We start from the raw sequence: 10,640 nt of genomic DNA on the forward strand, positions 1-10,640 counted from the left end.
AGTCTCTTTGAGGTAAAGGGAACTGCAGAAAGAAAAATGGTTTCTTGCTTAGCAAATCTAAGGAAGAAGAAAGCACTGGAGACAGAGCAGAACAAATATTAGAACCCTAATGGGGAAAAATACTGAGTATATAATAGCAAAGGAGAAGTTATTAGCCTCTGGAATATAAGTATAAATACTTACAATCATAGGTGCTGCAGGGTTTTCAGCTAGTAATGTGGCAATCACCAAGAGGTCATTCCGTAGCTGACGATCATAATGCCGGAAACCATGCATGAGAAGGTCTACAAATACTTCTTTCAAAGCACTTAAAAGAAAGTGAAATGCATTTTACCTTTTCTTTTCATATTCTAACTTTAGACAGCTCTATGTATATGAATCCTCATTCAGCATCATACTTTTCAAAGCCTTAGGGTTTAACTGCAAGAGAAATAACTTAAAACTTTATTGTGAAATGGATTCTTATGTGTACCACTAGACATCCAATTTAAGCATATACGCAAGGTGCATGTATTACAAATTGCACCTTCCACTGTATGGGTTATAATTAATAGAAGACATAATATTTACTCAAGCATGGAACTGGATGTTGTTGAATGATTATTGAGAAGAAATGGTCTAGTCCTAAATAGTTAAAACAGTGTAACTCACTAATGAAGAACCTGTTATTTACTCCAGCAGAGGATCTAGAACCAAGCCTTCTGTATCACAGCATAGAATTTCCTACTAATCCTATAACATAAGCACTTCAACAGTGCAGTAATACTGGCCTACCGAGCCTAACATCAGCTTGAAAATGGTGCCATTAACTTTTTCATCATACAAAGCAATAGATAGGGATATACCTCCTGCACTATGCAGCAGAGCACCTTGATGTAACAGAAACAACCGGTGGTGGAATGCTGTGTTCATGAAATAAAGAGAGGCTTGACAATGAAATAATTTTGAAGTTGATTGGATGTGCTTTTAGCTGGACCCTGGCCATTGAGTTTGTAAGCTACCTGGCAGGCACCTCTTGTATCATATATCATTTCCTGGCATCTTACTGGCCACAGTGCTATCTAACTTGCTGAAACAGAAACAGATGCCTGAGGGGTCTAAATCATGGGCTGCTTGGCTGTGAGGCCTGATCCAGTAGTGCTTCCATTTTGGAGAATCGGATGTGTTAATACTGAAAACTTAATGAGGACTTAATGAGAGACCTCCATTCCCCTTTCGTATTTTCTCTCGATTCACTTCAAACAAAATGCTACACGATAGCAATGCTTTAGATGTCTCCAAAATTAGAATAGTAATTCATAAAATGTTTCCCTGTACTTACTGTACACATTCCAAGCTACTGAGCTGATTAACAACTTCTTCTTTTGAGGTGTTTTCTAATAGGTTCCATAGGATTTCTGAGGAGCGGAACACCAGCTGTCCTGAAGGATCAACACCATTTAGATACAAACAGAGTCTGCTGGCTGCTTGGGCCTTCATCATAAGTCTGCAATTTACTCCTGAAATTATGAAAATCTGAATAATTAATTCCCTGTAGGTCAGTAATTGTTTTAGGCATATTCAGAGAACAAATGATCTAAGATCAGAAGTATGAGATTGTTGAAAGAACAGTTTGTACTAACCAGAGCTGGAGAGATGCTGGAGAGCTTTAAGTACCCACAACTTCTCAGTAAGTTGATTTTCAACTAATGTTAGTGACAAAATGAGAGTTTCTGCTAATCCTCCTAATTCAGCCATCTGAATTTTATAGTTTGCACTTGTTGGTTGGTAACCTGCATATACAATAGCTTTAGTTATAATGCAGTAAATATTCAGAATTTTGGTTACTTCATAAAATATTCATCCTTTCTCAAGAAAGGATTGAGAACTGAGTATTGTATTTTCTTATTCTTAAAATCAATTGAAAAAAAAAACTAATAAACAAGAGCTGCTTTTCTTATATATGAGTATTAATAGTGTCTAAAGCATATCCAACAGACTTAACCTCAAGAAGACTAAAATGATATATAAACAAATTAATTGCTTCCTTGAACTTACAGAATGAAAGAACAAGCAGGGTTATAGAGAGGTGAAAAACCTTCTTCAGGTCCTGCAACAAGTTGTTGGTGCAGGACCTAGCTCTCTTCTGTAGCCTATTCACTAGAGAATTAATACCTTTTATTATCATGTTACTTAAAATATGAATCCAATCTTTGATTTATAAACTTGACTTTCTAATGTGTCCCTGTTTTTAGTCTTGCCCATGCATATGCAAATCATATTTCATTACTGAATTATGGGGGAATGGGATGCATTGAGAAAAGAAATTTATATTTATATATGCTAACTCATGAAAGTAAAGTTTTTCTTAAATAGCTTAAAAAATATATATCAAATGATGTGAAATGCAGGATTGATAAATGCAGATAATGCACATGGTGAAATGAGTGTTAAATAAGCATAAACTCTGATATGCTGTAAGTTGGTATTACTTCAGAGGTAAGAGAACTCTGCAGGTTCAAACTTTGGCAAGATTTACATATAAGCTTAGAGATGAAGAATTTGACTTAAAAAAACCAGACTGAAATACATTCTTCATTTTTGAGATAACATATCTTATTTTCTAAATCTGGAGATTTGAGTCTTCTTTGTAAGGTAAAAACAGATTTATACGCTTTCATTTTTCTAGAATCTTGTGAGGGCTGTTGCAGCTGCAGCTTCTTTAGGCCTCCTAAAATAAATGAAAACCAACAAGAGGGCACAGGAACTAGTGCCACGCTGTAGGAACACAGCAAGGGAACACACTGACATCCAGCATACTCCCTCACATGCGCTCTGGATCCGCACTGTGTCAATGACACATGATCCTGTGCCCCTCTAGGAGGGGATCCATGACTGACTTTGCCTGGTAACAGCCTCCGGCACCATCATAAGGGTCAAAGGAATAAATAGTAGTGGATTCTGATGACAGTTTGCATGCCTACCCATAATACCAGAGGATCATGCTTGAGCTCATATACCGGCATCATCAACCTCTTTCTGCAGAGACAAGTCACACAATTTATTCAAAGCCTATGCTCAAATGTGTCCATATAATATGAACTCAATCAAATTTAGATGGGCTCAGAGCTATCCCTCACAAACAACACAAGTGAAACCAGAGCTGCTTCTCTCCAGGCTACATAGATGAAGTTGAAAATTACATTTCCCTTCTTATAATTCTGATCCTAACTACTCTTTCTTCCTCCATTATCCATGTTTCAGAGAACTTGTGACCACTTCACATTTTCTGGATACTACTTAATCCTAATCTCATAAGTGTAATAATTAATTCCTTGTACACTGATGAACTAATTTCAGATTTTGAGTATGCATTTCTATAAAAACATGTTAATTGCACATTTGCCAATGCTATATGTTTAATATATGAGATACAGTAACTATAGTTATAAAGAAAAATTAATCCACAGCTAATTAAAAGAGCCATTTCAAAGTAGCTGGGATCATAAACACTTGATTTCTTGTGACACTTGAAAATACTGTGCTTTACCTGAAAGTAGTTTTCTCGGCAGCTCCGTATTATAAAAGCTAACAACACACTTACAGATTTGTATTCTAACTTGAGAGCTTGGCACCCTCATCAAATAACCTGTCAGGAACAGAAAAAAAGAAGTAATTTACAAAATTTATAATTTTTTTTACAAAGTAATCTTAACACTTCTATTTACAGTACTTAGTGTTTCCTTTGGTCATGCCCCCTACCAATCTGTCATTTCATGCAAAGTTTGATTATAAAATACTCAAGGGACAGGGACTCCCACACTGAATAGGACAAAGGGGTCTTGGAGGAGTAGCATAGGGTTAATCAAAAAGTGACCTCCTCTGCTTTATGGCTAAAGACCCTTATAAGAGACTGGATGTTATTCCAGAAGTTGTGGAATTCAGAGGAAAGCCACTACACTAGGCTGTTGTCATCATTAACATGTCAGAAACTCTTCTAGGAGACATGATATGACATAAAGGGAGCACAGAAAAAGATCCTTTTCCACAAGATAAAGAGAATTCCATTAAGAGCTACCAGTACCTAACATGGATAATATAAAAAATCTTTTAAGATTTTAGGGTCTTTTTGGACATGCTACTTTAAAGAGAATCTGCAACTATCTGAAACCAGGAGGCCATTCTGCCATCTACTTGGACCTGTGAAAATAAAGACTTCTAAAAATATTTTTTTTCTCACCCATTTCAAGGGTAATCTTTTTTCATGTGTGACAGGCTGATTGTGCTACTTCTTTACCATTAAAATCTTACCATTAAGTGAGCTGATATATCACCCCTGCTCTATTCTGAATCCTTTTTGACCTACAGTGCTTGCAGTATTTTCTTTGAAAATCACAAATATAACATGCAAGGTCATAAAAAGGTATTTTGGTACTAAGCAGTTCACTGACATTAAGACACGACTTTGACACCTTTTCCTCAACAGCTCTCTTAAAACAGATTTCTGAAAGATAGAAGCTCATGGCTCAGATGCAGGAGGAAGCTGAAGTCAGAAACTGCTACCCCTAGTAAGGCATGGCACTAAACTGACTTGTATTTTGCCTTTGTAGGTGGCAGGTCTCAGGCTTTTGGGTTTTGAAGGTTTGAGCTGGGAGTCAGGAGTTACTGTTTCTCACTTGTTTCTTCCATTTGGTTTCAAAGAAGCAGGAGGGATACATGTTCCCCTTATCCCAGGCTTCAGTGTTTATACAGCAATTTCTCAGAGCAAAATGAAATGAAACAGGCTATAGACAGGTTTAGTTCTTCAGCTGTACTGATAAAGTTATCTTGCGTAGCTTCTGACATTGGCAAATGGGTAATTCTGCTAGCTAATCTGCAGGCTAGCTGCACAGCAAAGTAGGAGTGGTTTCTAATACTGAAAAGCAGAGGACTGAATGAATAATTGGAAGAAATTACTTACATTTACTAATGAGGTAACAAGAAATTAAAATCATGCTAATAATATAGTTAATTTTATTATGGCATAATAATAATTTTATTGTGGCATATCAGTTTACACTCACCCAGTTGTGCAATGCAATTTGAAACTGCCACAGAATAGCTTACTTCATCAGATAATTTCTTTTTTTGAAACGGTAATCTGCAAAATGAAATTTAAAAATATTACAACTATGCTTAAAACTGCAGAAGAACACTTCAATCAAGTCACCAGAAAAGCTCAATAGCTTTTCTCTTCTTCCTTGACGTTTTCTGCAAATAAGGACACTTTTCCCAGGACAAATACATTCTTTGCAATGCTGATTCTACACTGAAAGTTCCAGTTCCATAATCTGGCAATTACATTTTGGCAATTAGTGGTACGTGTTCATAGGTAATATTTTCATAATTCATATTTGATGCAATAAGAAATACTGAATAAACAAATGTCATTTAAATGTGGGAGATTAAATCCTGGAACCTAGGCACTATCAGGCTATTGCAGAGCTAGACTATGCATAGACACGTGCAGAGGTGGGAAAAAAGGATCATATCCCTGGGCGAGACCTCTTGAAATGGATAAAAATAAAACCAATAAACTCACTCCAAATAGCCCAACAACAAATCTATTTTTAAAAACAGGATATTAAAAATATTCAACAAGATTTGCAAAATACTCAGATATGACATAAACATGTAAGTGCTAAAAATTCTCTAACAGTAAACATTACAATTTTATGCTAAGATCTCTGCAGCTCATAGTGTAGAAGTAGCTTTCTGGTAGGTTTACCTCTGCAAACATAGCCAGAGAAAAAGAAAGGAGAGAGCAAATAATGGAATAAATGGGCGGAAAAAAAAAGAAACAGACACTGAAAAAAACCTGGGAAGACAGGTAAACAGAAGCAGTTACGAAAGAGTGGAAAATTTTACTGTAAGACTTCTAGTATCTCAAAGGAAATTTTAAATAACAGCTCCTCCCTCTAGTTATAGGCTTCTCTTTGTCATATGAAGTAGTAGTGAATTGTGGGGGAATTTCCACAGTACAGAAATTAAAGCAAAACCCAAGGGTGCAATCTTCCAAAATATATTCATTGCAGAAACCACAATTATTGCTGACTGCTGTAGGAGATGAAAAGTCTTACTCACAACTACATTTTATCGACTTTATACACTCATTCTCAGTTTTGTCACGATTCTGCCAAAGACTGAAGAAAACAAAACTTTGTGAGGTGCTTTCTCATTCTCCACTGTGTGGCAGCAAAGGAAAGCAGTACAACTGAAAGATTCAGCTGAGAAGTTCTATGTTTATTAGACCTAACAGCTGAGAGGAAGCTATGTAAAAACCTATTTGAATATCTGGTATACTAACTATGCGACTCATTTTCTGTCTGGCATAATTTTTCTCTTCCTTATTTTCTCCAATTTTAATTAAATACAGGAGTAACTGTAGTTACAAGCATTCCATCAGTAACTTTATTAAATTATTGAGGAGGAGAAGACTACTGACAAGTGTGGATAACACCTAAATTCTATTGTACAAATAATTTAAAGTACAGTATGACAATGAAGATGCCCAAAAGTTCATGCAGTATGTTTTTAAAGTAATTATAAATCCCAAATCCTCCAACTGTTGTGGTTCTTTCTCTTCTGCAACATGGCTTGTCATTTCATAAAGCTTACCTTCAAGTATTAAAGTGTCTTTGTGTCACCTCAGGTTTTTAAACTCAAAGAGCTCGTCTGAAACAGCGAAACATACCTCAGCAGGACTTAGCTGCTGAATCTTTTGAGGCCAGCAGTCCCAGCTTACTCAGGCAATAAGACACCGTGGGGAATCTTGCTTCCAAGCAAGCTGGGGCCAATGACAACACAGTTTTGGATGATGTAATAGGTAGCTCCACAGATACTGAAATGCTAAAATGGGTCCCTCCTTCATGCCAACAGAAATTGGACTCAAGGAAAACACAGTTCATGAAAAGGAAGGGTGATACAATAGATGCCTTGCAGATATAGATGCCTTGTAGATAGATGCTGTATGGCTATGTCAGATGCCTTAGAAAATGTATGAACATGTTAATAAGCAGTGTTTAAATCTGTAAAAGAAGGGTTGATGTACTTACCCACATAATTTAATAAGTTCACATAAAGGCTCAGTGAAAGCTTCTTGTTCGTTCATTTTTTCTGCACACAGGTTAAGAATTTCAATTATTTGTGATAAATCCTTAAGGGGCTTTTACTTTAAAGTTAAGGAAATCATATTGTTTTTACTGCTATGAATCAGAAGAAAAAGTTGAAAACCGTATTCATCATACTTCAAAGACACAACCAAGAAAAAACAAGGCCAATGCTTTCAGAGTTAGATGTCTAAAATAAAGCATATGAGCCTATACTTAGGCTTTACTTTTACAGAAGTACAACTTTTGCAAATCTGATTTAGTTTTCTTATCAGTTTAACTCACTGGAAGTTCAGCACTGAGTATCTAAAAATACAGGATGAAAAGTCTTTACATCAGTGTCAGATTTACCTATCTAAATTCTGAGACAGCCTTGAGGTATTTAAATTTTTTTCCTACTCTACTCCAAAGTGACTAACTGAAGTTTGGAAATCTGGACCCAGACATGTATTATCTAATTTAGGGTAGAGGCACAAGATCAAAACTGAACAGATCACTGAGACTGAGAAGTTACTACCAATCCACTGACTCATGGAAACTGCCTGTAAGTACTTAGCCACAACTCAATTGTGAAGTAATGTGATAGCTTAAATCACTGTGGCAATTAGCTGAACTGTATGAAATTAATCACATTTTTCCATATGCCCACACCCTCCCTACTACTTCTGATTATTTGAAGCCTTTCAATTTGTACTGTAAATACAAAAAAAGTTTCAGATTAATTAGTCTGACTTTATTTTTCTTTAAAATGTCTCCTCACTGGAAGTCATTGCTATTTTATCTTCTGCTTCTTAAGTAGTGACAGTTATTATGCTTGTCTATTCTGAGTTGAAAGTACACTAATTACATTTTGAACACTTTCAACCACTGTACAGGTGAGATTCCTCTACTGAATTTTGTAGCAAAAGAATCTAGCATCCAAGAATCTTGCTAACCTACTGACCTTGGCTATGTGTGCACAAGAAGGCCAATGATGAGAACGTATGTGGACCATCACTGCTCTCCATATGGAAGTACAGCACATCATAAAATGCTTTGCTGAAAAGTCAGAGTATTATCATACGTAAAACACCATGACTTCAGAATTCTACAGTGGCAAAAAGGATACAAGCCCGTTTTCAAAATGCTTGACTACCTTCTTGAGAGCTTTCAGCTGCTCTTTTTCCAAATCTTTCTTAAGCAAAAGAATGACAAGGTTTTAATTGCAGTTTGCCTTAGAACATTAAGTGATTATGTTTATCCCCTTTTAAGTTTAAATTAAAGTGGAAACCAGATTAAAAAACATCACAAGACACAATGAAATTCTGAAAGTGCTTTGCAGCAGGATTAGCTCCTTGATCAAGCTTCATTTCTAAGTATGGAGTCTGTGCTCTTGTAACTGAAGAGGCTTTTTAAAACTCTATCTTTTGTTCAAATGTGTGGGCTCTTTCTTTTAAATTCTTTGGGATTCTGTGAAAGACAACTGAGAAAACCAAACCTATGTCACACATGACATAAATGTATAAAAGCGTAGATCTAAGTGGCTTAGAGTGGAGCTCTGCCACCACTAGGAAACAGTCTGCAAATTCAAAGTTAAAAACAACTGAAGTGAGGATATGTCAGGGTGTGTCAGTGATATGCAGCATTCATTCCAGCTCTTCTGAGCACCTCCACGCTGGGCAAGAGTACTGCAACTTGAGGCAGGCCAGAAAGCTGTTTCAGGAATCTACAAGCCCAGAATCCTAAGGGCATTTTATCATATATCTTACACTCTCTAGAGAAGCAGTAAACACTATAATCCAGCACATTTTTCTTCAGTCAGTAAGTTTATTCTATCAGCTCTGTATCAAAAGGGGAAAAAAAAAGGACATGAACTACTTCTCTGTGGGGCATTAATTTAAAATGTGGTATGTTTAATCGAGTTCTTGTTTTAAGAATATAAAATATTAGTTTTTTTAGAACAAAAATAACTGATGGTTTAGTGAATTTAGTCTGCCAAATCTTGTGGAGATGAAAAACAGTTTGTGGAAATCCATGAGATTATGCTCTCCTGTGCCTATGCCTAGGTAGTCATATTTGTTCCTCAACATTGAACTTTGTGTATTTCTCCTTCCTTTAAAATCACCTCCCTGGAGAAATGTTAGCAGTTAACTTAGGCAATTACATAAATTCCTGACATACTTTCAGTAATTCTGTATGTATTTCTGTTTCTCAGCTGTAGGTTTCAGCACTCAAGAAATCCCAGACAAGCTAGAAATTTTGCATGTGTAGTTTTTAAATACACGTGCTTTTGTCTTTTTTTTTTTTTTTTGGCAAAGTGCCTGTGTGAGGATGTACTGGGTTATATATGCTTTTTTTTTTAATATATAAAACCATCACTGATACCATTCTCTATTACAATGACCATCTTTAGAAGTGTTCAAATAGCAGAACAAATACTTCAGGTTTGTGCTCTGTAGCCCCAGCCACCAGCACCATCTGGTTTATTTAGGGCAGGTACTAAAGTAGTTGTATAATACACTTTTCTAAGCCCCATTACTACCTGTGTAACTGAAATAATGAGGTATCAGGCTTACTTACTGAGTCTGAATCTTCAAGTAGTTTGATGACGCGACTCAGATCCACTGATCTTAACTGTGTATCCTGGAAAAGCCACACTTTTAACTTGGTTTTTTTTTAGACTGTGCTTTAAAAGTGCTTAAACCTTAAACCGTCAAGGTGCCGCATTAAACCAACACGCATCTACCCACGGACGGGTAAAACCAGGCTGTGTGTGGAGCACAAACCGGGGCTTGTTCGCAGCCCGACCTAGCGGCCAAGCCAAGCCAAGCAAGCCAGGCCAAGCCAAGCCAGGCCAGGGCAGGCTAGGCCAGGGCAGGGCGGGGCAGGGCAGGCCAGGCCAGGCCAGGGCAGCGAGCGCCGGCCAGGGCAGGCCAGGCCAGGCCAGGCCAGGGCAGCGCCTCGCGGCCCGCGGCGGCTGCAGGCGGCGGGGCTGGCGGGTGACTCCTTGCCGCGGGGGAGCTCACCTGGACGGCGCCGAGGTCCGCGCCGGCGTCCGAGGCGTTCCTGCGCCGCTCCCCGCCGCAGCGAGAGGGGCCGGGGGCCGGCGACAGCGCCGGGGAGCGGGCCGGGGAGCGAGAGGGCGCCCGTGAGGCGGGGGGCTCGGACACGGCCAAGGAGGACATGGTGCCGATCCGCCGCCGCCGCAGCAGCGCGGCCTCGCGCCGTTGCCATGGGAGCGGGGCGGCGCCACCTCCCGCGGCCGGGGCCCAGGCCCGCGGCGGCCTCGCGTGGGTCCCCCCGCCCGCCGGCACCCCCGGCGGGGGCAGCGGGCAGCGCGGGTCCCGCCGGCCGGTGGGGACCGCCGGGGTGCCGCCGTGCGCCCCGTGTCCCCCCCGCGGCCTGCGGGCCCCAGTCCTGCCCCTCTGCCTCATTCCGGTGCTACACCTCTACGCTTCTGCCGCCGCGGCACCCCTGTTTGACACCCTCCTCCGTCCTGCCACGAATGCCACTTCGTGCCCTGTGACAGAACAC

The 10,640-nt window shown here is 39.2% G+C and overlaps 1 protein-coding gene across 6 annotated transcripts in view; it reads right to left on the reverse strand.

Moving 5' to 3' along the window:
* Positions 1-10,631, reverse strand: part of LOC115339243 (GTP-binding protein 10-like) — a 60,882-nt gene extending 50,251 nt beyond the window's left edge. Inside the window, exons 1-9 of one of the 6 annotated variants that reach the window (XM_030008935.1) lie at positions 10,133-10,555; positions 9,687-9,749; positions 8,236-8,301; positions 7,074-7,183; positions 5,043-5,119; positions 3,530-3,628; positions 1,623-1,772; positions 1,322-1,499; positions 184-307 (exon numbers count right to left, since the gene is read on the reverse strand). In XM_030008935.1, the coding sequence (XP_029864795.1) occupies positions 184-307; positions 1,322-1,499; positions 1,623-1,772; positions 3,530-3,628; positions 5,043-5,119; positions 7,074-7,183; positions 8,236-8,301; positions 9,687-9,749; positions 10,133-10,540 (1,275 nt within the window). In that variant the 5' untranslated portion in view covers positions 10,541-10,555. Of the gene's footprint in view, positions 1-183; positions 308-1,321; positions 1,500-1,622; positions 1,773-3,529; positions 3,629-5,042; positions 5,120-7,073; positions 7,184-8,235; positions 8,302-8,875; positions 8,893-9,686; positions 9,750-10,132 lie in introns of those variants that run through there. The other 5 variants (XM_030008927.2, XM_030008930.1, XM_030008928.2 and 2 more) reach the window with 5 other exon arrangements.
* Positions 10,632-10,640: the final 9 nt, after the last annotated feature.

The sequence above is a fragment of the Aquila chrysaetos genome, chromosome 3 (genome assembly GCF_900496995.4).
Source record: "Aquila chrysaetos chrysaetos chromosome 3, bAquChr1.4, whole genome shotgun sequence".
NCBI lineage: Eukaryota > Metazoa > Chordata > Aves > Accipitriformes > Accipitridae > Aquila > Aquila chrysaetos.